The sequence below is a fragment of the Dreissena polymorpha genome, chromosome 3 (genome assembly GCF_020536995.1).
Source record: "Dreissena polymorpha isolate Duluth1 chromosome 3, UMN_Dpol_1.0, whole genome shotgun sequence".
Lineage (NCBI taxonomy): Eukaryota > Metazoa > Mollusca > Bivalvia > Myida > Dreissenidae > Dreissena > Dreissena polymorpha.
This window is the reverse complement of record NC_068357.1, coordinates 127,250,510-127,278,498: the sequence shown is the minus strand read 5'-3', so window position 1 is coordinate 127,278,498 and position 27,989 is coordinate 127,250,510. Positions and strand designations below refer to the sequence as shown.

The 27,989-nt window shown below is 33.7% G+C and overlaps 2 protein-coding genes across 2 annotated transcripts; both read left to right on the top strand.

Moving 5' to 3' along the window:
* Positions 1-204: 204 nt before the first annotated feature.
* Positions 205-6,529, top strand: LOC127872578 (tigger transposable element-derived protein 2-like). The gene is made up of 4 exons (XM_052415905.1): positions 205-222; positions 2,724-2,954; positions 3,299-4,024; positions 6,482-6,529. The coding sequence occupies exons 1-4, from the start codon at positions 205-207 to the stop codon at positions 6,527-6,529; spliced, it is 1,023 nt and encodes a 340-aa protein (XP_052271865.1).
* Positions 5,398-27,989, top strand: LOC127873796 (heat shock 70 kDa protein 12A-like). The gene is made up of 10 exons (XM_052417792.1): positions 5,398-5,541; positions 6,091-6,188; positions 13,671-13,972; positions 15,793-15,996; positions 16,238-16,373; positions 16,527-17,107; positions 17,261-17,545; positions 25,212-25,424; positions 25,674-25,809; positions 26,011-27,989. The coding sequence occupies exons 3-10, from the start codon at positions 13,682-13,684 to the stop codon at positions 27,012-27,014; spliced, it is 2,850 nt and encodes a 949-aa protein (XP_052273752.1). The 5' UTR covers positions 5,398-5,541; positions 6,091-6,188; positions 13,671-13,681; the 3' UTR covers positions 27,015-27,989.

The following is a 27,989-nucleotide window of genomic DNA, read 5'->3' as shown; positions in this document are numbered from 1 at the left end:
CACACCGTCCAATATTGGTGAACAAATGTGCCAAATGGTTTTAAAATCTCACAATCATTGTAACCAGGTTTTCCGAAGGCCATAACTAAGTTGTTCATTGTGACAATAAACAACTTAGTTATGGCCTTCGGAAAACCTGGTTAAACATGCATAACACATGTTCTTACTTCAATTCCTTTGTAAGCAGTCACCATCTGATCTAAAATGGCACCAATTGACAGGGTATTATCTCATGTTTACAAGAAAATCAGAAGAAAACAACAAAATCGACATTTTTTCCCACAGCTTCGTGACCCAATTTCTGATGGTCTGTATAAACATTGATTTCCAAAAAATAAAATAAATAGTTGCGCATCTGCTTAAATGTATTGATAGATTTTTTATTGATAAACATCTCCCATGCTTCAAAAAGAAAAGATAATGTCTACAAACCGAAGCAAAAAGACTTGATTCAGCGATTTTTTACCTTCTTTATAAAGTACCGGTAAACGGCACTTTCCCAATTACGAAAAAACTACGAATTTCCCAATTGCTGGCCAAAGAATTCCCAAATTTTTTTGATTTTTTTTTTGGAAAATGCAACATTTTGTTAGTTTCCCTGTGCAGCTCTATGGTTTGAACCTAGGTAAATATAATATTGACAGCTTGAAAACACTTAGAATCAATTTTAAAGTATTTGAGAGCATAAAATCATATACAACAATTTCCCAATTTGAGGGTTTCACGACTCGATTTTTCCCAATTTTCAGGTTTTCAAGACTCAATTTTTCCCAATTGAACCGGTACGGGTACTTTTCCCAATTGGACAAAAAAAAATCGCTGTGATTCCCATGCATGCATGTAGGTTTGTTGTTGTTGTTGTGACCTTGGAACTAATTATGTAAACAACGTCTTAGACTGGTCCGCGCATATGCAGAAATGTGTTCGATCGTGCTTTTGAACTGATGGGTTATCATATTCACGGCAAAAAAAGCTTATAAATTTAATTTCTTTGTAGATATGGGATGATACCAAATGCCATTCTCGACCTTCCAATAGACCGTAACTCCTTCTGAAGAGTTTGTTTTCGTTTTAAAAACAGGACTTCCGGTTTCAAAAAGGAGAAATTGCTCATGATGAGCAATTTCTCCTTTAATCACAATGATTTCTACCCCACCCAGCCAATTTATAAATAGTCCTTTACAATATTATTAAGGGTTAAGGGTTAACATTTATGGATAGTTAACATGTTGGTCTACCTTTAACGCTTAACATGTATGCATTTATCTCTTATAATTTAAAAGTTATTCCAAGTGTCTTTTGATAAACTTTTAGTTTGAGAAGAAAATAGTTTATTCATCACATTATGAATAATAGCAAAAACGCATAAACATGCAAAGTTCAACGACTTCCTGTGGCCATGTTCTTTAACGAATAAAATTATCTTGAACAACTTTTTAATGGGAGCCTTCAAGGGATAAATTTGGCAACAGGGGCATAATTTGAACAAACTTGGTAGAGAACTATAAGATGTCACTACATAGCAAATTTGGTAGCCCTAGGCCCAATGGTTATGGACAGGAAGAAGTTCGCACAAAAGTGGCTTTATATAAGCATAAGTTCAGCTTTGTGACCCCCAGGGCAGGGTCAAATTTGAGCCCAGGGGAATAATTTGAACACATTTGGTAGAGGCCTTTTAGATATCACTACCCCGTACATACCAAATTTAGTAGCCCTAGGCTCTATAATTATGAACAAGAGCTTGTCACAGTAGTACCATCTCACGATATGTGTTTGCTTGTATGACAACATTTGTTTTAGAGAGTAGAATAATATTTGTAAAACATGGCACCTGTCATCTATTTATAATTCAAGGATCAATTAGTTATATAGTGTTTGAGTTATGCTGTAGAGAGTAAAATATATGGAAATGAAAAAAGGAAGGTAATTAAAAGAGAAGACTATGAACAGTTACTGTTCTTAATCACTGTATTTTCCCTTAAACGCATCTTATTCTACTCATTTTACAGTGAATTCTTTAGTGTTCAAATTAAAATATTGTCGATGCGGCTAATTCCGTACGGGCGTCTAATTTCGTACACTATTAATGTATTGTTTATATCTTCTTAGTTTGGTTACACAACACTGAATTACGCCATATCGATAATAGTCCTATTATCGCTTGTTTAAATGTGCGCTTCGTGAAATCGATTGCCGATGACGTAACTGTCTAAATCCGATTGGTTGCATACGTATTTGGCGCGAAATTTTAAAATTCACGCTTTCTCCCGCATCATCAGCAAGCGCTCAGAAACGACAACTCCAACGATAATAAGATTATCTTTGTTGTTATGAATTGTGTGCGAGGTTGTGTGTTAAAAATAATTTTATGAAATATTTTTTCTTTCTTTTTAAGCTCAATATATATGTTAAAATCGTATTATTGTTTTAGTAATATGTAAAATAAAAGTGTACGAGATTACCCGCATTAATTTTTACCAGTAAAAGTTATGTGCGGGTAATTTCGTACGCCTTTATACGAAAACAATATTGATAAAAAGGTCGATATATCTATTAAAATTTTTGGAATGAAAAAAGGTGTTTAAAATGTTTTGCAGGACTGTGACTTGCTTGACCAAGTGGACGAGATTAGAGCCAACACTCTTTAATAGAGCTTCCGTATTTTCTGTAAAATAATCAACAAATTTCCAAGTATGAGTTTTGTTTGTTTTTGTCATTTACAGTCCACAATGCCCAAAAGGTATTCTCAAAAGGATATCCTCGATGCTGTGGGTGCGGTAAGACAGGAGATGTCGTACCGGAAAGCTTCTAGCAAATTCGGTGTCCCAGTCATGACCATCCAAAACCGGATCAGCGGCAAGGTCGACGAATTGGCACAAGCTGGGCGACCAACAGTCATACCAGCCGAAGTTGAGGTGGAGCTAGTTGAAAAAACTAAACGGGCAGCGAACATGGTGTGTAGCTGTTTCTATGTACACTAACCTGTTGAAACATTTTTTGTCATTCATGCGTCATGTTCAATACACATTATGTTTTTAAAATGTTGGTAAGTTTAAATAATAATCAATGAAGATTTTGAAAATTAACATTTCCAACGTCCTGTTGCGCTTATTGGCCGTTGTTAAAACCAAACATACGCAACGCAAAATGTGGTCTCGATTCCAAGAAGCGGACATTAAAGCACTGTGCCTATTACAGTAGCAAAAAGCACCCACATGTATTAACAAATTAAACGATCGATTTATTGATATAATGCGGTGATATTCATCATATACATCATATATTATTATTGTTGCAGAGATTTGGAATAACCAGACGAATGTTGCTAGTGAAGATTGGTAGAATCGTCCGCAAGCTCGGAATTAAGTCCCCATTTAGAAATGGCGTGCCTGGCAAGGATTGGATTGCGGGATTTTTGAAGAGGCACCCAGACGTAAGCCTAAGGACACCACGGGCTTTATCGACGTGCAGAGCAAGGATGTTAAATGAAACTGTCACAAACAATTATTTTAACGATCTTGCTAGGCTGCTCGAGTCTCTTTGTTTACAGGACAAGCCTGTTCGCATCTGGAACATAGATGAAACCAGCGTTCCACTGCTGCACAAGCCGGCTAGGGTGCTTGGGCCGTCCGGTGCGAAAAATATTCCCGGAAGGGTTGGGAATAACCGGGAAAATGTCTCTGTCCTGGCCTGTGTAAACGCTGCTGGTGGCGAGATCCCCCCTCTGGTTATTGTTAAGGGCAAAACTTACAAAAGTTTGCTATCTTACAATACTGAGGCCGGAGTTCCCGGCAGCGTTTACACATTCCAGGAACGAGCTTGGATGGAGGATACGTTGGGCGAGATCTGGTTTCGGGGCCATTTTCTTAAACACTGTGGTCCAGCAAGGCCCCAGCTTATAATTCTGGACTCTCACTCATCCCACGAGACACTTGGTCTCATAGACGCAGCTATCGCTAACGATGTCCATCTTTTAGCGTTTCCACCCCACACAACCCAGTTGTCCCTAGGGCTATCAAATTTGGTATATAGAGACATCTAATAGTCCTCTACCAAATTTGTTCAACAAGACGAATGTTAAAAATTACTTACACCGTGAGGAGAATAAGGGTTAAGACTATTTTACGTAATTGCGGGAAAAATGCCGCCGCTTCAAGTACGTATACTTTCCATACTAATAACGAACCTAAAGAAACTAACAAAAAGAAAAAAACGGTTACAACACACCTTCGGTAGATTATGTTCAATTTTGTGACCCCTGGGAAACGGTCAAATTTGATCCCAGGGGCTTAATTTGAACAAACTCGGTAGAGGACTATTAGATGTCACTTCATACCAAATTTGGTAGCCCTATTCCATATGGTTATGGACAAGAAGATTTTCACAAAAAGGCCTTATATAAGCCTATGTTCAATTTTGTGACCCTCGGGGCAGGGTCAAACTTGACCCCAGGGGCATAATTTGAACAAACTTGGGAGATGCCAATACATACCAAATTTGGAAGCCCTAGGCCCAATGGTTATGGACGAGAAGATTTGTAAAGTGTTCACAAAATAGACCCTATATAAGCATATGTTCAATTTTGTGACCCCCGGGGAAGGGTCAAATTTGACCCCAGGGGCATAATTTGAACAAATTTGGTAGAGGACTATTAGATGTCTCTATATACCAAATTTGATAGCCCTAGGCCCAATGGTTATGGACAAGAAGATTTGTAAAGTTTTCACAAAATAGGCCTTATATAAGCAAATGTTCAATTTTGTGACCCCCGGGGCAGGGTCAAATTTGACCCCAGGGGCATAATTTGAACAAATTTGAAAGAGGTTCACCCCAGGAACATTTGTGAGAAGTTTTATCAGAATTGGACTTGGAGTTAAGGAGAAGAAGATGTTTAAAGAAAAAGTTAACGCACGCACGGACGCACGCACGCACGTACGACGCAGTGGAGCTAAAAATCACAAACTACATTTGTTTACTGTACTGAAATGAAATGGGAAAACAAAAACAAAATTGAATCTTAAAGAAAATAGAATCCCATTTAAGTCATTAAGTGATACCAATCTGCGCAATTTTCAATATAAGTGTTTGTCCAGAATAGTACAAAAAATAATTGTTTAACAAAATGCGGACTGAACGCGTTCAGTTTGTGTGAGTTTTGCCAATTAAATATTGAAACAATTGATCATTTAATTTTGGAATGCAATCACATTCAAGAATTATGGACAAAACTGCTAATAAGTGACACTTTCTCTAAGAACATTGGGCAAGTTTAAAATTGTCTATGTTAGCTAAAGATTACATGTAATCGTGTTAATTGTACATCAAAGATAGCATGTTTACTCATTTATAACAAGGTGGATGTGCGATAGCAAACCACAATGCCGTGTAATAATTTCACCTGGGTTGCACGAGTGTGAGAGATAACGTTACCGCAAGGACATCATATGACCGAACGTATCAAGATTATTTTCGTCCTACCAGGGTTTGAAATGTACATCTAATTTGTCCTCTTCAAAGCTGATTATACTCAAGGGCTCAATTGTAAGTACTCGGTTTTATTTTGCCTTGACTATAAATACGTAGACATTAAATAATTATTTTCATAAATATATTGCAGTGAAAATGACTATATTAAGTTTATAGAAAATACAATACGAAATTTAAATATTATGTAATCTTTGTAGTCACACTATCGCTTAGCGTATCAATACAATGTATTAGTCTTTAAAATGGATTCCTGTTACAATATCAATTATATGATAGAGAAAGTAGTTTTCCATGTAAGCTTATCACTAATTATATGTTTTATCGTACACAAACAATCATATTTAAGATAGCTTTTTAACTGCATTATCTTAAAATTCTTTTACATATCAATCGAATTACGATGACATGACGTTGCAAATATGAAATAAGCTTTTGCAAGGAAAAGGCGTTTAGGATTTATCGATAGGTTTTGTTAAAATGTGGTTTTTTATTCGTTTAAAAGCATTTCGCAAAATATATCTGACACGTTGTTCCATTCAAAGAATAATATAGTTTTCGACGTTTGAAATTTATTGAATAAGTCGAAAATTTCTTTCGCTTCAGTTTGAATATGCCGCTTGGGGCGCTTTAGAAACACGAGGATATACGTGCATGGTTGAACAGTGGTCATTTTTTGTCATTCAGCCTTGAGAACGCGCACGGTATACATGTTATTTTTATAGCATTTTTTTAATATTTCATATTATGGAAATTATATATGGAATTGAATTATTGATATATGTATTGAACTAAATTTACATAGAATGTCACTGTATGATGACTGAAGAAAGATTGTAGTACATGTACGTGATGTATTTTTGACGGTTTAATGATGATTGTTATGGTATAATCATAAACGGTCAGCCGGTATGCGACTCCCAGCGGCTAATACCAGCCGGTAAGCGAGTCTTAGCGGCAAGGACCAAAACAGAGTTTTTGTTTGTTTGCTATATAGGCCAAGGAGGGATGTAAGGGAATTGTAGTTAATTGTCCAAGTAGGTAAATTATACGTTATTAGGCTAATCAAGTAATCGCCAACTTATACAAAAACTGAACTCGTTTATTAATACAAGGCGATACGCGGTTATGGCGCCTTTAAATGGTATAAGCGCTGACTACTACTTACTTTCAAAGCAAGAACTATGTCATAAACACCTTAGTGTTTTGTTCCTTCCATTATATAATGCATAACTCCTTTAATTATATAATACATGACCGTCTTATACCACGTAAAAAGCTGCTAATACGTAACTTATTCTGTTAACCGCTATTATCGGCGGGACGTGAAAACGATCGTATATCATGTTCTATATTAGATCTATATTCGACACAACAGGAGATAGCAAATCGAGATAAGCATACATTCAATGTCGGCCCGGATTTAGCAAATGCGTGTCAACAACGCAATTATTTTATTATTTCTATTAAGTAATGTTATACAATATAATTTCTGATGCAAAATGTGATATTTAATACAAAATTTTAACCAAACAAACGAAAAAGGTAAATACTAAAGCAGATTCAAACAGATTGTAAAGAATTTGATAATCATGCCATAAAATGCCAGTTGTAAACTTATTTTTTCGGATACCCGTGGTGTATAATCAATACATGTGACTTGAGAACTCTTGTAGCACTCATTATTTCCCGATTTTGATGAAACTATCTCGGAACATCTGTCTCAATGCTATCTCGAATGTTAAAAATGCATGTCACAAATAGGCAAATCGGTGAAATTAAAGAAACAGCTTGCGAATACTCTGAGCTGACATTTGAGTAATAATAAGTGAAAATTTCTCCAAACACAAGTAACGATATATATCGGCTGAGAAAAAATGGTTCTGTTCTTGAAACCCATGGCCGCTAGTGATCGGGACCGTTTTCCTAATATGGATATAAACAGTGTTAATAGCCTAGACGTCTCATATTTGTATAATCAGCATGTACATTGTTAAATATTGCTAAACCAGTGGTACTGATACCCATGTTCTAAATTGGTCCTGAGTTGTAGAAGGTCTATTTTGCTTACATTGTTTAAGAAAAGGCTTTGTACACTTTGGATGGGTCCAGTTTCCCCTCTTGAAACGTGCTTAAACTTGTATTCTTATCATGATCTAGAGAAGACTATAGGAATAATTAAACTTCATTCTCAAGAGAGACATTCTGTTTTCTATAATAGAGTAATAAACGACACAAGACAATACAAAATACCATATGCCTGGGTCAACGCTTTGAAAAGGATGTTTTAATTGGTTCATAGCCTAGTCTAAGACTAGAGTTGATTACAAAACATGCACAAGCCTTCAACGGTTATGTTTTTAGATGGTAAATTAATTTATGAAAGCTTGTGAAAACGTCGAATCAACACAGTTTTCGACAAATACTTTTTACGAAGCTAAGTCACAATCATATGTTGTATATTTGCAAAACTCTGTTAAAAATAGGTCAAGACGGCTAATAGATGAAACGTAGCATATACATTAGCTATGAGAGCAAGTGAGCAAAGGTTGTCATATGAGGTAAACATTGAACTACAAACATTAATATGCCGCTTTTTATTTTCCAAAACTTAATTCAGTATTATACGCTGAACTTGGTTGAGCGAAATTGAGCCTTTTAAAATTTAATGCATGGATATCAGCGATTTTTCCGAGTATGTGAATCTTCAATTCGTTTTTGTACAAAATACACCCATACATTTACAAATGAATTTAGTAGAAAAGACATCTTCAACATTTCTATGATTGTGAGTTGAAAATTACAAGCGTAAGCTGCAGTTATAGGCAGTGTCGCTACCCAAGGGGGTAATCACGTGATAGTCAAGAAGGAGACGTCCATGCCGAGGCAGGTGACTTTCGCCGTTTGATACTCTTTGTAACTTGTATTTTTTTTTTAAATGCCGATAACTTTCCAGCGTTTCTTTTGTATAAATATTCGCTCTTTATCTCGACTTTGTTCGCTGCAAAATTTCTTAACGGGATGACCTAATTACAACCCACTAAGAAATTCGCAGGGAGATAAGTCGAGATATAAACCGAATTTTAATACGAAATAAAATCTGATCACCTTTGTGCTGATATTGCTGGAAAGTGAGCGTCATTTAACAAAAATCAAAAGTAATAAAAGGTTTAAAAAAACATAAAAAATAACTGTTACGACACGGACGTCACCGTCATGTTCAATGTCCACGTCTTTGCAGTTTTGTCCATAATTCTTGAATGTGAGTGCATTCCCAAAATAAATGATCAATTGTTTCAATATGTAATTGGCAAAACTCACACAAACTAAACGCGTTCAGTCCGCATTTTGTTAAAAAATTATTTGTTTGTACTATTCTGGACAAACACTTATATTGAAAATTGCGCAGATTTGTATAAATTAAAGACTTAAATGGGATTCTATTTTCTTTAAGGTTCAATTTTGTTTTTTTCCGATTTCATTTCAGTACAGTAAACAAATATAGTTTGTGATTTTTGTTGTATGTTATAATGTGTTTTGTTTATTTGTTTGGTATTCTCTATCACATTACCAAAAGTTTCATCCGACATTGTTAATGTGATAACCCCTTGTGTATGCAATAATATTTTATATCCATTGGGAATCGCTGACAATAGTAAACAATAATTTCAAAATTCCTGGGGATTTATATTTTATATAAGCGTCGCATTTCACTAAACGTATATGTATTTGTTTTAATTATATAAATGTCCTATTGTTTTTATACCACTTTAAAACCAGCCTACCCGAAAGATTAATTTGTTATTTATTTTAATATCTTTGTTATTCCATATGACATGTTTACATAAAGAAATGCCCCCTTTTGAACAGTTATATTGGTTCTTAATATTTTGCCATGCGGTTAGCGAATCTTTCAAAAATAATTTTTCTTTATTTACGTCGTGAATTATAGCTCCATCTAAATTACTTTCGTATAGTAAGACTAACCATCTGCCATGATCGTTTAACCCACCCCGATTAAATGGCGTTCAAAAAATAATTAATGTCTGTAAGTGTTAGGCCTCCATTTTCATAAGGTTGGTCTATTCGTTTTCTTTTAATTTTGTTAAGTTTGTCATCCCAAATAAATGTAATCATAGTTGTTATCAATCCAGTTATTACTTGCTTTGTTTGATTTGGAAGAACTGAAAATGGATATATTAACTTTGGTAATGCAAACGTTTTTATAACAGTAACATTTCCTATTAAGGTTAAGTTTTCTATGTTGCAACTGTTTTAAGTTTCACATTCTTTAATTTTCAGCATTAAGTTTTTTTTGTATATTAAGTTTAAGCTAATTGTTAGAATTAATTCCTAGAAATTTATCTCCATCCGATGTCCAAATAATTTTGTTTGGTACAATATTCAAAACATGAGTTTTTTTAGAGATCCAATCCTCATTACAATATATTTTGTTGCCTTGAGGTTTTGGCCTGATATTTTTTCTAAATTTATGGATGGTTTCCACTAGTTTTTCAAAGGACGTTCCTGATCCATCATTGACAAAAGTTGCATCGTCCGCAAAAATGTTTGCTTAATTTCTTGTTCACCGATTAATATTCCTTCAATTATTGTTTAGCATTTATATAATTCGATAGAATTTTTAAACATACAATAAATAAGGACGACGATAGTGGACAATATTGCCGAACTCCTTTCTATTTTAAAACTTCTAGAAAGATTGCCATTGTTTATAATGATACTAGTTATATCCATGTATCCATTTAATTAGCTGTGGTCCGAAAGTGTTAGCGATTGTTATGCAACGTTGGTGTACAGATTATTGCGCAATTTAACTGTACAAATAATAGCAAGTTCACTTGGCATTCGTTTCATAGTGATGTTTCCCCGATTTCTTATAAATGCAAAACAATCATATAATAAAGCCTTTCATTTGTTTACTTCCATAAAAGTTTACCTTTCATTTATACGTTGATTGGAGCAGTTAGTGCGGATTCTCTGACTCAATTACGTATGTAATCAGTGTCGATAAACTGTTGTTTTTTAGGTAAACGTTACGCACTTATTCAAAGGCAAATTTTGAAATCACCATTTGGTAAAATGAAGTTATATGCAAATATGTTTTATTATGTAGCCCATTTGGATACATCATGAACAGTTCTTGAGTTATTTTGTAGCAAAGCAGGAGTACAGAGTATAGCAAGGATGTGTTGTGGGTATTCACAAACTGTAGGAAGACTTTGTACTTTGTTTCGCGTCCTGAGAATATTGTTCAGTTGTAAAGCATTACATCGATAGCGGTTAATTTTATTGGGGTTTTAGGAATGCATTATAAGATATATTTTAAATATTATTTAATTAATGACGTGTTTTTGAGACATTCAATAAAACACCTTAACCGTTGTTTACCTACGTTTATACTAGGGTACATAAGATAAAGCTTCGATAGGACACACTTAGTTGTCTGTTTTGGTGACACAAGGTGAGTTAACAATATCGTATTAAAACAAAATAATGCCTATCTTAACAAACGTCTGTCCCTTAGTAGTCTCCGGAAATCCTAGTTAATGTTCTGAACTACATTATGTTCCTTTTGTCAGAAACAAAAATGTTACAAAAACATTATTATTGACATTATCTTGACACATTTTATATTATCATGAAAAGCATTTAAATTGCATTGCCTGTTTGTAGATTCGATTGATTTCATACAAGTAAAATAAAAAGAAAATATATGAAATTGCTGTATTTTCAAATAAACGACAAATACATTTTTACTGTTTTTTTTTGTTTACATGTGTGTTAAATAATGTTATTTTAAATACTGTCGTTTTCTTCTGACATCAATCAATGGTTTCAAACTTTATTTTATTATGTTATGCGAGAAGCTTAAATAAAAATACTACAAATTAGCGTGAAATGTCCTTGGTGTATCGCGGAATGGCTTGTGTTGAAATGTTTCGGATAAATGCAGTTAGTGTACTTAAAAAATCTGTAACTATTAAGTATCCCCTGCGATGTTTAGAAAAGTGTTGTTAGATAATGATGTATATGGTGTCATTATTTAAAGTCAAAGCAGAAATGTTTTTACTCAATTGTATTCTAAACAAAGGCTATTTTACTAATTATTACCGCTGCATTCAGCCTAATTTAAATGTATTTTCCATGATGACAAATAGTTAATAAAAACATTGTATGTCTTTTTCCTGCGGGTAAAAATTGTCCATATATTGTTTATCGCCAAATATATACGGGTATATAGATGGGCTTAACAATATTGTTTGTCACTTTGTCGTTATTTAAAAAAGCGCGGTTTGAACATATAAATTTCGAAATAAACACAATCGCATATTCATAGGCAGTGCTTTGTCCATAGCACATTAAATCTGATTATAAAGCTTACTTTTCAAATAAAAATAAATTACAATATTCTTAATGGATTAATATGAATATATTAATCATAATAGAAGGCGATTTTGCATTAAGTCATAATTAATATCATTTTTGAACGATAGCCGATCATAAAAGGTTAGGTTACAGTTACAGTTACGTACATCAACAGAACGATGTTAATATTTGTACAACCTACACAGATAAATGACAAGTCTAATACCATCCCACGTGTGAAACTTTTTTTCGGATTTTCCCTTCAGTTCATGTGGTTATGTTATTTATGATTTTATTTTCTTGAAACAACGCAAAAGGCAACCACCACGCAAATTGTTTATACTGTCTTCGAGTTTGTAGCATGGTATCCTGTTAAACCCGGAAATGTCTGACGATTCACGAGTGTTAAGTAGGCCTCTCTCTTATTCTAATGGACATGTTCCATACGTGGTCATGTACACAATGTGAATCTTGTTCGATAAAACAAGATGTGTAAACTGAAATTCGAACTTGATCACTGGCATTTTCCAGGAATTTTGTTTGCATTTTGAAAGCGCTTAACTTGTCTTTCGAGCCAATCTAGATTTATTTATGGATTAATGCTAACAAATAACATGTGTTATTAAACGTATAATTGTTCTCTTCCCATACGATTTTCGATTATTTATTTTAATCTTGATTTAGGAAGTTCAACATTTTAAGTTTACTCACACACCAATATTTTATCGGTTATCTTTAAGCGAAAGAACGGACCGTTTTTGTTTAAAGTACCGTCAAGCACGACGACGAAGAAAAGAAAAGTTGTAAAATACCGTATTTTTTACAATTATAAGTTTATATTGATGAAATATCACGACTGGTATATTACATTACTTGATAAAAGTTCATATTTTCAGTATATTCGGTAATACAATTTCGAGATGTGAAATCGAAAGTACATCGCGAAAATAGGTGACATTACGATATGCACACTATAAATAACGCAAGTAGATTGATCATTATATATATATATATATATATATATATATATATATATATATATATATATATATATATATATATATATATATATAATATAAACAATTCCCTACGCATGCACAATTTGCATTCTTGGGTTTACCACGTAATGATGATGATCAATCTCCTGGCGTTAACTGGTAGTTACCTGATACCGTACCCAGTAATGTAATATACCAGTTGTGATATTTGAATCAATATAAACTAATACTTGTTTAAAAAAATTCGGTATTTTCTTTTTTCGTCGTCGTGGTTGACGGTACCTTTAAAATACCATTCCAGATTTTATCAATTTGCAAACTGTTTGGAAATTTTCAAAATGTTCTTTAATTAAATGGCTTTCATTCAAACTTTTTATAATGTTTATAAAACATTTGTAGATAAAATGTTTCTTATAATTTGGCACATGATAACGTCCATACGCTACAAATCAATGAACAAATATCCGCTCGAAAGACAGCAATCAATTTATCATTCATCATTCCCAATATGGAACCTAAATAATATACACCTATATTAATCTTTAATGTAAGTTGGAGACTTTGTAAACTAGATTCCATACCTTCGGATGATAATGATATTAGACGAGCGTCTAAACAGAATTATACAATCTTTCATGGACTTGATGTTTCATTTAAAAGGATTTGTATTTGTCTGGAGCAAGGTCATGTCTCTAGTATTAGAAGTCCTTTCAAATAATCTTAAGCATCACTTGTTCTTATTTCAACGAGGGCATTATTAAAATTGTATTAAATACATAAACGCTATTTTGTGTATTTAAGGTTTGTTTGAAATGGCTGGTGAATCGCCGTTTGTAGCAGCTTTAGAGATTGGTACTTGCGAGATAGGCTATGCGTGGGTACAGCGTTCATTCATGTGGGCACTGGCTGTTCATGACATGGATATATTAAAAAACAAATATTCAGCCTATAAGGAGCCCGCAAGTGTTCTTCTTGACCCAATTGGAAATTGCCATAGTTTCGGGCAAGCTGCAGAAGAAAACTATGTAAAGTTGAAAACGAAAAAGCAGAACAACGGTTGGACATTACTAAAATCGTGGACCAAGTTTCTGCGCTCACGCACGGTATTTTTTCTTTTGTTTTCAATTTGCTTATTTTTTATGTTTTTATCAACCTTTATTTAAGTATTCTGAAAGTATCATGTAAGATTTTTTGTCTTTTACTTTATGTCTTCAAAAAAATAGATGATTTCAATACTTCACCATTAAAATATTCAGTAATATTAGAGACACACAAGGAAAATCGCTTTAAATGATAGCAAGTAGGTAACACAAATATACACAAACATAACAAGACTAATTATACCATCACGATTGTTTATGCTGCTGATTCAAAATCTCTTATTATGTCGAAAACGTCTGTGCTGCTGATACTTTTTGTTGTAATGAAATACTTTTTCAGGATTTATCAAGAGTTTATTTATTAATGAGTTGGGAACAAGTCAAAGATTTGTTTGTAAAGTGCGTAACGGCTTTGCATGTTTTCAAAAAAGAAATCCCACTATATACATGTTCAAGTTCTTGGATTTAATAAGCCAATAATATTGTTTCCAGTACTCAAGAAGCAAATATACAGCTTACAAACTAGTTTCTGACGGAATCATTACATGTTGTTATGACAATAATTTATCTTTTATTTCAAGTTTTTAATTATTATTAAAATGGGATTTGTTCATAATACAATTTAGAGTATTACTAACACCATCATTTTTTTATACTTATACAATACTTTTTTTTCAATATATTCATGCAATAGACCTTTTTCAAAATTAGGTTACTACCTTAGCGTTATTATGAGTGATATCAACTGTTCCATTTTTGTGACTTTTATAGTTAGACGTTATATAATAATAATTATTAATAATAATATAATAATTGTGTGTGCAGTTTACAGGCTAAGCTTTAACTCGAATGTTTTATACGGATGGAAAACTAGATTTTTCCATTAAAAGCACATAGGCAGAGACAGCTTTTCGCACATCATCAATATATTTTGTATCTATAAATATTTTAATGTGATAAAACAAAACGTGCATTTCATAACGCCACATGCTACATAATGAAGTAAATAACGCTTTATTGTCAGATACGCAAATGTATTGAAGAAGGCAATACAGTAAAATTAATTTTAAAGTTCATTATTAATTTGTATACTTGCAATAAAACACGTTTTTCCCATGACAGCAAAATACAAAATTCTTCTTTCTAATTTGACGCCCGCTGAAAAGTACTCATGTTCTTGAACATCTGTTTGAAAACTACGATTGCATAGAATCATCACGTACACTGGCGTTTAATTGCTCCGAAATTCGGCTTATTAAATCTTTTCCTTTAAAATAAAACGGCTGTTTTTTTTTCTTTTCTTTTCTTTCATTTAAATCAATTTTGCATTGTATCGTACACATGCATCACGTGCAGATCTTTTTCGTAATCTGCATTACGCATTTGCAAGTTAAGGCAAGTTAAGCGGTATTGTTTTAAACGCGTGTTGACTTTATTACCATTATTTAAGACAGATATTTTCAAATACTAATACAGCTATCACTCTAGACTCAGCTAGCTTCTTTTGTATTTTTTCAAAGTCTTGTTTACAATGACTGCTACGACTTGATATGGTTGAAATATTTGTCCTTAAACGGTTATGTTAGTAAATATCATTATGTAGCATTAATAAAATAATATTAACATTTTAGTAAGAAGTTATATTATAACAAGTTAAATGATTTGTGTTTAACGCGAGTAATAGGCACATGCTTAAAGGAATGGCTCAAAAAGTCAAGGAAGATGATTATACAAATTTAATTTTTGGAATGGTCTTTATGGCTTCTTTATTTAGCAGGTGTGTCTTAAGCATTGTACGGTTTCGGTTTGTGTTTTTTATTTAGGAATTAGCACAAGACATGACTGTGTCTGACGAAAATGGCGGCGAGTATCCCGCCATTACACACATATCACTTCTCATAAAGTATATAAAAGAAAAACTTCAAAAGCTGATAAATGCGCCTGAAAAAGATATTCATTACGTAATAACCATTCCTGGAGTACACACAGACACTGCCAAAATAGTTTTCACTGAGGCTGCAACACAGGTATACACTTAAGCCTAAAATATTAGTGGTTTATTAAAGGGCAATAATATTTATTGCAGTGTATTACTTACACGTTTTCTTCTGTATGTTTTTTTAAGTTCTATTAGAATACATGTTCTGATTGTATTTGTACAAACTTTATTTTAAAACGTTTGAATTGCGTGCAGTTGTTCCATTGGATGTGTGCATTTCGTTTCATAACAATTTTAAGAGTATACCTATTTTTACGTATCCTTTGAAGGCTGGAATGGAAACTGAGAGATTAACTATAGCAATGGAACAAGAAATTGTATTCCAGTGGTATTGGACAGTCGATGAACAGTTAAAAAAGGTGATGGAGAATCAAGAAAATACTGTTATTATCATTGACACGGAAGGTAAAGACTTCATGTTTCCTTTCTCCGAACAATATTTAATATTTAAAATGATCTTTAGTAATACGATTTTTAGAAGTGGTTTTCGTCGATAGGTATTTGATTGACGTTATATTGTACATTGATCCGCCTCTACTCATATAAATTAATTTACAGGAGAACATGCTGATATTCGCGTTATTGAGGCTTCGAAAACTGGCCAACTGAAAACACGGAATGCCAAATGTTCTAACTTCTTTACAAAAAATTGCATCGGACAACAGTGCGAGGAGTTTTTAAAACTTCAGATCAACGAAAACGTCTTCGAACAGATTTTAGAGACGAATCAGTCAGATTACAATGCCCTCATACAAAATTTCCAGACTAAAATAAAGGTATTTAACGGTACTACTGGAATACAATTGCGTCCATCAATAGATCTTCTTGAAGGCTTCCGGAACTCACCAAGCATTCGTATAGTGGCGGACAAGATAATAATTGACGCATCTATAATAGCTAGCTGGTTTCAAGAGCCTCTGGAGAGCATTTCAGATTGTATCGAAGAAAATATGCAACATTTCAAAGAATCACACATAATTTTACTTACAGGTGCATTGCTCAAATACCAGTATGTTAAAACTATACTCTGTAGAAAGTATCAAAACTCAAAATTAATTATACCTAGCATGTCGGGTTTCGATGTTCTAAACGGTGCATTGATGAGTGAAAAATCGACGCCTAATAACGACGTATCTGAGGTGTGTAATAATGTAAAACTGAATTCCTGCTGACTTGTTTGTCTTTCTGTTGTTGTTTTTTTGTATTTGTATATCACATATATTTTTTTGTGTTTTTGTAAGAATTGCATTCTTGAACTGCATTTTTATACGCATCATGTTTTTTTTTTACAGCCAACGAACAATTTAATCGTAGCGGCGTTTGACTTCGGAACGACATACAGTGGATATGCATATTCTTTTTGGCATGAACCTTGTAAGGTGCATACACACAACTGGTACACAAGTTTTCTGAATGAGTCATTAATTTCTCTGAAGACCTCAACATGTGTTCTGCTTGCACCCGACGGAAAATTGGATTCGTTTGGTTTCGAAGCGGAAAGAAATTTTTTGACCAAAACATCCACTGAAGGATGGCGACTGTTTACACGTTTCAAAATGGCTCTTCATGACAAAAAGGTATAAGCCATTACTTTTTCTCTGTTTTTTTTACATGTTAATATCAACAAATATCATTAAAACTACACCGAAACAATTAGGTAATAATTTTACTAGCATTTATCATAGCGTATTCTGTCAATGTGTCCAATGTTTTGAAGTAGCTATTACATTCATTATTGCTAAACGGATTGTTGTGTATTCCCTGGAATGGAACTATGCGAAACACATAATCCCATTGCGCGTTCGTTTCTTTAGTGATTTCGTCCGTCCTCAAACGTGTCTTTGCGCATGACTCCATTATTGTTTTTAATATTATCTAATTAAATTGCATGAATTGATAAAGAAGAATAAAATTGAGTGCGAAGTGAAATGACTTGGTATAAGAAGACCTTATTGTCGATTTATCGGATTGCTGTTAGCATAATGGGATTGACATGTAAGTACATAAACCGTAAAACTTTCTGTACTATATACAGAGATGTCTTTCTTAGACAGGACATTACTCAATTGTTATTAAGTTGCGGGTTATTACTCACGGACTACCTTGGTGCACATACATCACAGAACGACACATGCGATACTTCTTCTACGTCAGAACAAGTGCGCCAAGATACAAAATCTCCATAGCAGACGCGATATGCTCCGCCCGCTGCTCACTGTGAAAACGTGTTTCAAACCAACAGCCCAAACGACACCACTTACATTACGCATCCGATGAAGCCATAGACTTAGGTGGTTTGTTGGAACAACTTTTGCGTTTCGGATGCTTCAGCATAACCACTACTAAGCATTTTAACGTTTACGTCATTTAAGGGATCGGTCTAGATAGGGACAAATAAGGCGTAGACGACATTGTTGTTGCAAATGTAGCGAAAAAAACACACTACCGAGCACGCAAATGTTTTTTCGCATATCCGTATCGTTGGCAAAGAGGCGTGGTATTCATGTAGCATAAAGATAACTGTGACTGGATAGAAGTAGAAGATATTTGCACGGAAATGATAGCATAAATACGCCGCTATATCGGATCCACGTCCATTAAATTATGCAAGTCTAAATCCCGATTGCGAATCAGAAAGTCCACAACCGCAAAAACACAGTCTACCAACTTCCTGACATTGCAGTTTACTCAGGAAAAACCTATATCCTGGTTATGAGTGACTTCAATGCAAGATTACAAAGAAAGGTCGTCTCAGCGGGCCTAAAAACGCGATGCGTACGCTACTTCATTTACACAAACGTTTTAACTTTTGGTTGCAAACGAAGGGCCGAGAACCATGGGGATTCCATTCACGTTCTGCAACACCGTCAGCCCAACCGAAACGACTTGGGTTATATTTTTCAAAAGGCCTTAGGTTAACGGAGTAACGCGGTTCGGACAGTTCGGTGGTATTATCATGACACCATGGTATGGGGTTAGCCTCTGTTAAAGATACCCTAGCGGCTGTAAATGACGGTGGGCGAGCGAATCAGATATTTATAACCGAGCTATCAAAACGCTTCTCGGAGAATCGGTGGTATTTACAAATCATACATTTTTCGTGTAATATTCATCATCACAAAGAGATGCAGATTTAGTTCAAACACTCAAAAACTTAAGCGATTAAAAGCACACAAATTTATAAATTATTTGCGAAAATTAATGTTAGTTTTTTTGCTTAGTTTCTCTGATTTCTTTGCGTCTGCGTTTGTCTTCTTTTAACATATTATATGCGAGAAAACGCAGACCATATGAGCAAGGAAGGAAAATGCAGACAGGATACTGGTTTCATAAAATGGATTTAAATAATTAATTTAACACTGATATGCTGTCCTTCAATTGTAAATCTTATATTTTATTTAAAAAAATGTTAGCCTTCAAAATTAATCTTGATAATATTATTTAAGTTATCCGTTTAGCATATATTCACGTGTATTTAAGAATTCACGTACTAAATCCATTCTCTGTGGAACAACACCATTAAATATCGAACTATATGACTTTCTAAATGAAGACCCCGTACATAGTTTCAGATATATATATATATATATATATATATATATATATATATATATATATATATATATATATATATATATATATATATATATACACATATATATATGTATACTTAAACAAAGTGCCAGTTACGCGGTTTTGGTAGTTTTCAGACTATACTTACGGGTTCAATATAAAAAAACGGGGTCTGTATACAACATCGCGTTTTAGACACCTTTAATTACTATGTGTGTGTGGGGGGGGTGGGGATAGGGGAGGTAGTGCAATCAAATTGCACAATAAGGTCTTATATCGAAAATCACAATCAGGTCTTAAATTGAAATTGTATATACCCCGCAATTAATTTCGCTATATATTTCCTTGTATAAGACGTTAAATAAATGACGTATATATATATATATATATATATATATATATATATACGTCATTTATAATTATTATTATATATTAGGTGCCCCTATATACCTTAATTCGTGTTTAAATCGGATAAAAAAGGGTATGGAGATACATGTACTTACTGTGGGAACCCTATAACCTATTTCTAAATCAGAGACCCCATTACTGGCCATATGTGTGAATATATATATTTATATACAAAATGAACATTTTGATAAAGCGTTTGTTTTTTCCAGAAAGAATCTGACATGATGTCTATCTACATTTAATTATATTAACAAAAGTGAAACAAGTTTTATTTTTAAGTTGACACTTCTGCCAAGGTGTCGCGCAGTGAAGGGATTGAGGAGACGAATGGGGTTAGGGCAATTTCGAGAGCAGTATTTGAAATGTTGATGCCTGATGAAGCCATATGGCACGTGGGACGGATATGTTTCTCAACGTTACCACTTATCCGAAACTTTTGTTTAAATTCCTCCGCCATTTCGGTTTCAGTGAATACACTTTACTGTGGGTTATGTTATTTTATAAAGATGCATTCTCATGCGTTACAAACAATGTGCATTTTTAGGATTTTTGTGTATACAAAAAGGGTTCAGTCAAGGATGTCCTTTATCACATTACCTGTTATTATCTGGATTGAATTGATGTCGATAGAGCTTAACACACAAATTGAAGGAATACTAATTAATAATGTAGAACTAACACAGGCACTTTTTGCTGATTACGCTTCTTTTAAAATAGACGGTTCGCGAACATATCGTTTGAAACATTAATTAAAATCATAGAAGAATTTGCAGTTATATCCGGACTTAGTTTAAATAGGCATAAATGTAAAATCCTTAAACTAGGGGCACTTAAAAATAGCCCAATTGAGTATTGTAAACACAAACAATTCATATGGAACTCTAACCATGCCTCAACTTTAGGGATAGAATAGGCAACGAACCGGTAGAAATAATGTCTTTAAATGTCTGAAAAAATGCATGCTTTTGAAACTTTTTTTAATAAATGGAAACGTTGGAAACTATAGTTAATCGGAAAAATTACAGTTTTTAATTTTTCGCAATACCCAAACTTGTATATTCATTTACAGTTTTACCAAAACTATCTAAAGACATCATTTCAAAGATAAAATGGCTATGTTTTAAATTTCTATGGGACGAAAAACCAGACAAAATTGCAAGAAAGCGAATCATAAAAGATTACGCCGATGGTGGTTTAAAAATGTTAGATATTGACATATTCTTAAAATCTTTCAAATCCAGTTGGGTAAAACGATTTCAACCAGACTCAAAACTGATTAGAATATATATCAATTTGCTAAATAAGTATTGCGGAATATTGATTTTAAAATCAACTTATTATGAAAAAGAAGTAAAAGGCCCAAACATAAAATCCGAAAATTCTTAAAAAACGTTCTGTTTGGATGACTCAGTGCCACCTTGAAAAATGACGAAATGCCAATACAGAATCAAATTCTCTGGAATAATTCATTTATTAAAATCAAAAGTTAAACTTTCTTCATCAAAACATGGTTCGAAAAGGGTATTCAATATATTGAACATATATATGATTTTAGGAAGAGAGAATTTTACAGTTTTCAAGATATAATAAATCTTTATGAAATAAATAAAGCAGACTTTATAAAATACCATTACATTGTAAAAAGCATACCCGTTGAATGGGAAAATAATCTTATAGAGAACGATATAATTTATAACACACCGCAATACATGCTTAACAAAATAACAGAACATGCAAAAGTCTGTAATCTAGTTTATAAATCACTTATACTAAAACATAAACCTGAAGAGTTCAAACAATTTGATTATTCGATAGACACGCTTAATTATCAAGATATTAATAAAACAAACATCTTCAGCAAACCAATCAAATTAACTATAATAAGAATAATAATACCTCATTTATATAGCGTCCTTTTCATACAGTATTGTGCGTTCAAAGGCGCTTAACAAAAATAAACATGTATAACAAATAACATTTGTTAAAGCATCAAATGTAAGAGCACATTCTAACTAATATAACGTAATACAAGAACTGGCTTTATTAAATGACGATTAAAATAAAGAAAACGCCTAATGGCTGTTGTACTGGGCAGTATATTACCATGTGTCTGTTGTAAAGGGCAGTATACTACCATGTGTCTGTTGTACAGGGCAGTATATTACCATTTGGCTGTTGAACAGGGCAGTATATTACCATATGTCTGTTGTACAGGACAGTATATTACCTTAACTATTGACACCCAAATTCCAATATAAATATCTCATGCACATTTTACCAAACTATACATACCTCCATAAATGCAATCTTGTTCCGTCAACATTATGTGATTTTTGTTATATGCACTCAGAAATCAATACCCACGTATTTTGAGATTGTCATTTCATTCAAAAGTTTTAGATGGATATAAACAACTTTATTTACAACGAGTTGGAAAGGTTGGAAAACATCGAACTAAATTTTGCAATTGTATCATTCTGCAATTTGACCATAACTGATTCCAACAATGCATACATTATAAACTCTGTAGTATTATTGGCTAAATATTTTATCTTTAAATGCAGACAAGAAAAAAACAACAACAAATAGATGATTTTTTACTAATAGAATTAAATTTGAAGAATTAATCGCAACCACACAACATAAACTACATATATTTAATACTTGCTGGGCGCCTTTTATGCCCAATTAGTATACCAATCCCCCCCTCCCTCCAAAAAAACAACAACAACTGCTGTTTTAAATATACTTTGTAACATATGTAAACATGCTAAAAGCAACATTTGTTTTTGTTTTTTTGTGAGACTGTTTTAAACATATTTTACCTACATCAACCATATTCTTTTTAGATGCTGTGTACCATAACGAGAATCGGAAAAATAGTTTAAACGGATATTTTCTGTTTGTGTATTTAAAAAAATAATCTGTTTAATGCAAAATATATCATGTATACGAGGGAAATAAAAAAAAATGGAATTACAAAAAAATACCACCCGTTTCTCCGAGAAGCATTTCGATAGATCGGAAATAAATGTCGGATTCGATCGACCACCCTCATATTCAGCCGCCAGATTAAACATGAAAGAAGCTCACCCCATACCCAATGGTATAATTGTAATACCTCTGTACCCAACAGCGTAACTCAGTTAACCTAAAGCTTATTGAACAATATAACCAGAGTCATATCGGGTGGTAAGCCCTACACGCTTAGACCATATACTACTCGACGGAAGCATATCGCAAACAATAATAAACTGTATCATTCATGCCAGAAGCTACATTGAAAGTATATCGGCAATGTTCCATCTGTATTAGTTTAGTATTCACGCTTCATCAATAACCGCGAGTGACAAAGCGTTGGTCAAACCCCGCCGAATTATCAGCTTATTTAGCATTCGTGAACTGAAGCAAGATGCGTTTATCATTCAGACATGGAGTGACTTGTGTGCAACATGTATAAGAAATAAGCAAGACTGTGCAATATATATATTAATGAAAAAGGAATTGAACCAAATACGGAGTGTTGAACTGGTGGAACTCGCAGTTCAAAGGGCTCTATTCATTTTCTCCATAAGACGATTTTGACTGTTTTCACAAACAATCGGTTATAGATTATCTGCAAAAAAGCAGTCACAATTGATGGGGAAACAATAATTTGGGTAGAAAACGAGCACTTAAGAATGGTGAAAGCATAACCAAAATGATAACAGTGCTTTAAGCGAAAATACGACTTACGAACATCATAAACATGCTATCCGTCATTGCGAATTGTGAGACTGTTTAAAGAAGAAATTGGACCAAGAAATAATACATGCTTGTTTAAAGCATGCCTGACAGTTACTCTGCGTAAAATAATAGGGAAGCGAATCAAGGACATACACAGTTATAGAGCCACATCTATTTATACCCGTTATATATAAACAGTTTGAAAAGCTTATAATGCAACGCACAGAGGACACGCAGATGCAATAAAAACATAACAAACTACGATTCGTAAAAACACGATCTGTCCGCATTTACTGTCGCGACACGATCTGTCCGCATTTACTGTCGCGAACGTGGATGCGGCACCCGCAACAATTACCTCGACGCCCAGCCTGCATTAGGAAAGGAATTGATAAGTGGTTCAATTTATAAAGACTAGTGGAGATCTGGCTTAAACCCAAACTCTGCGAGGAAGATTTACAAACGTATCTTCCTTTCAAAGACGTTGTATGGGTGTTCATTGTGGAACCGTATTTATACTAGAGAAACTGAAAAAGTGAAAGTGACCTAACCCATCTTTAAAAAATCACAACAACCTGGAACCGGCCATCGTTTGGAAGGTCGCAAAGATCCATCCAGGCAGCCTCGCATTGATGAACTTCTAGTCATGTTTGTGCTTGAAAAACCACACTATCCGCTCATCACGTGGAATAAATGCAAAACAGTGCGGGAGAAGATAACTAGAAAATTCACTACACTTTATGCCTCATATGTCTCGCCGACATTGCTGTCATTGATTTTCGAGAAAGTTTGACTTCTTAGCACACGACTTGGCGAATACCTACAGAACACAGAGCAAACAATAGTTGATCTCTCCTTCGGAAGATCAATGATGTAATGTCAGACCTTATTACAGTAGAGCGCTAACTGCAGTTACTTATCACTTATCTAGCCGATCTAATGCATTTCATACTTGTGTAACAGACAAATGCAAAACGACCGCGAATCTCACGAAATCATTTGAAAAAAAAAAGACATGAAGTAAATGAAACATTGTGCTCGATCGGAGTGCTCGGCGGCTATCCTTTAAATGTGATATTTTGCAATTTATTACTTTCGTGTAAGAGCCTTTATAACGAATGCGCACCGATGCGGTCGATAAAACAAACAATAACTGTTTTAAGATATCAGTGTTAATATCAACACATATAAGTATTTGATATGGACAAATTTGCATTTTTTCATGCAAATTTTTTGGTAAATTGCGGTATTAATGAAATAAATATAAATATAAATAAATGTATTTTTTATATATGTTTTATAGGAACAATACCATTTGGTCATGATATGTGCTCTTTATAAGGATCTTAGAGTTAACATTTATCCTTCTCAATATATATCTAATTCAAGTTTGAAATGTGATAGAGTCTTATGTAATGATGAATTTAATACTATGCGGAAACTTGCTATGGTTATCATGTATACCATGAAAGTTGTTTTATGTTTATGTGTTGGAAGAGTTATTGAACACTTGATAAATCTAATTGAATTTTGCAGACGCTGACACGAGAAACAAAGATCACTGACATTCGCGGAGATGAGTATTTAGCAATGCCAATTTTTAGCATGTCGATACGATATCTAAACGAACATCTTTTAGAGCAGATGGAATTGAAGGGAATTTCAGGACTTGGTGTTCAATATGTGATAACTGTTCCTGCTATTTGGGATAACAATGCAAAACAGTTTATGCGGGAGGCTGCAATAGAGGTGTTAACAATGACAGTTTTTTATCATTAATTGTAGTTTCATATTCGGAGTCAGTTTTACTTTTTTGATCACCTAAAAAGTAGATTTTTTCACATATACTTTGTATTTCCTCCGTAGTTTATTTCGTATCATATAAACTTCATGTGTTCCTTTCATTTTTAATTTTATTACGTATAAGCTTTATTGCATTTCTTTTGTGAATGTTAACACATATTAACTTAAACTTAAATCTACCATTGTGAATGATAGGCCGGGATAAACGGTAATAGATTGAAGCTTGTATTAGAACCAGAAGTAGCTCCCATATGGTACATGTCAGCCAGTCAAGAAAGCAGCGCACGAATAGAACAGCTTGGGAGTAAATACATGGTAGTTGACTTAGGAGGTGTGTTATAGTAGTTTTCGTAGTTATAAGATAAATATATTGATCACTGTTATTTTGTACAAAAACATACATAAACCGATGTTTAAATGAGTATTCCATGTTTAACATACCATTTTTAATCATACATATGAAATGCAATAGTGTTGTATTACATGCAAAATAAATTATACATTTAAATTTACATTATTATTGTTTTTACAGGCGGCACTGCGGATATTTCGGTCCAAGAAATATTACCAAATAAAACCATCCGTGTGTTTTACAAAGCGACGGGTGGTCCATGGGGTGGAACAATTGTGGACGCAAACTTCATTGATTTCTTAGAAAACACGTTTGGAAAAGAAATATTTTCCAAATTTAGGCAGACACACCTGTTAGAATTCTTCGGTCTCATGCAGAATTTTGAAGTGAAGAAAAGATTAGAAATGAATGCGCCCATAATTTTTCAAAGACCTCAAGCACTCTTAGACGCCTCAAGGTCTAAATTCTCTTTTCTAAAAAAGAAAGAACAAACAGACAAAATTATTATACCAGCCTCTGATTTGCAATCCTGGTTTGACGTTCCAACAACCAAGCTGATATCCCATATTAAAGGCCTTTTGGAGCAACCGAACATTTGTAACGTAAAAACAATTTTATTGGTCGGCGGATTTGCCGAATGCAAATATATCCAAAAAAGAATAAAAACAGACATACCCGGAATGCGTTTAGTTGTTCCGGAGGAAGCCGGTCTAGCAGTTCTCAAAGGAGCTGTGATATTTGGACACAATCCTAAATTGGTAGCATCTCGAGTCGTGGCATATACATACGGTATATCAGTTTACCAAAACTTCAACAGTCGCGTACACGCAAAGAAAAAGAAAGTTCTTGTCAACGGAGAATGGAAAGCAGGCGGTGTTTTCAGAGTATTTGTCAAAGCCAACGATGAGATACCTGTAGATCATAAGGTGACACATAAAACGTGTCCTCTTTATAGCACGTCAGGTATTCCGATATACAGATCACTTACAAACGAACCAAAATACACCACTGATAAGGGCTGCGAGTTGTTGGGCGTATTAACCTTTAAGAACCGCGATGACATTCCGCTGGAAGATCAGGAACACGAGATAACCTTCATGTTTGGAGAAACAGAGCTGAGAGTAAAGGTAAAAGATGCAACTACTGGAAGTGAAGAGCAGCTTCTTTTAAATTATTTTCATTAAATGATAATGACAAATTATCCCGTGTTTAGAATGTTTTTTTAATTAGTATGCCCGTTTAATCTCAGTATGATATATGACAAATCGAAATTACACGAAAAGCTTCTTACATATGAATTAATAGGGCTCAACCAACAGGGATAGTGTTTCATTAAAAACACACCATATTTTAGAGGGAAACATCCCAAAATCTTGTTTGAAACCACGCGGTTTTCGGGTTGAATATTTGGTGTGTTATACTGTCAAGAGGTCCTCTTCAAATCATGCTACTGGTGTCAAACCTCGCGACGCTCAATTGTCATGTAATTTGTATATTCTAAAATTCTTCTATACATTTATATCTATATGTTCTTTACAAGTGTGTTTTGTACAGAGACTATGAGTTGAAACTTTTTTGTATAGAATGTAAAAAACGGTAACGTAATCAATTATTGTGCAAGAAATCACTGGTACTGTCCGTTTCAACATATCCAGACTTACACAGTTAACTTAAAACTGTAAAGGCCATTTAAGGAACAAGTCTGTTACCTTCAGATAAAATGAAATTAATTTTAAAGGCATTATCAAACATATGCAAATCATTCGAGCAATTTTAATTACAAAAATATTTTTCGTCGTTTGAACACAGCAAATGTGACGAAAATTATTTTCAATTCAATCTAGATCCGATAGGCTGAACTGTAAAAGAGCATTTTCCTTGTGCACGAGTTCATCTGTTCAGTCATTTAGCGTTGGGATTGACTTACCGATACACACGTTACTTTTAATTTGTTTTGAAAATTAGTAAGAGTATCATCATTCTTGTTGTTGTTTAAATGTATAATCTACTTGTTTATTGTCCTGATACGATCAAATACTTGCAATTCAATAATGTTTTTTTGTACAACCGTTCCTGTTTTAACTCACATAGAGTATGCATTAAATACATTCTCTGTCTGTCTGTATCTGTCTGCCTGTATGTCTATCTGTCTGTCTGTC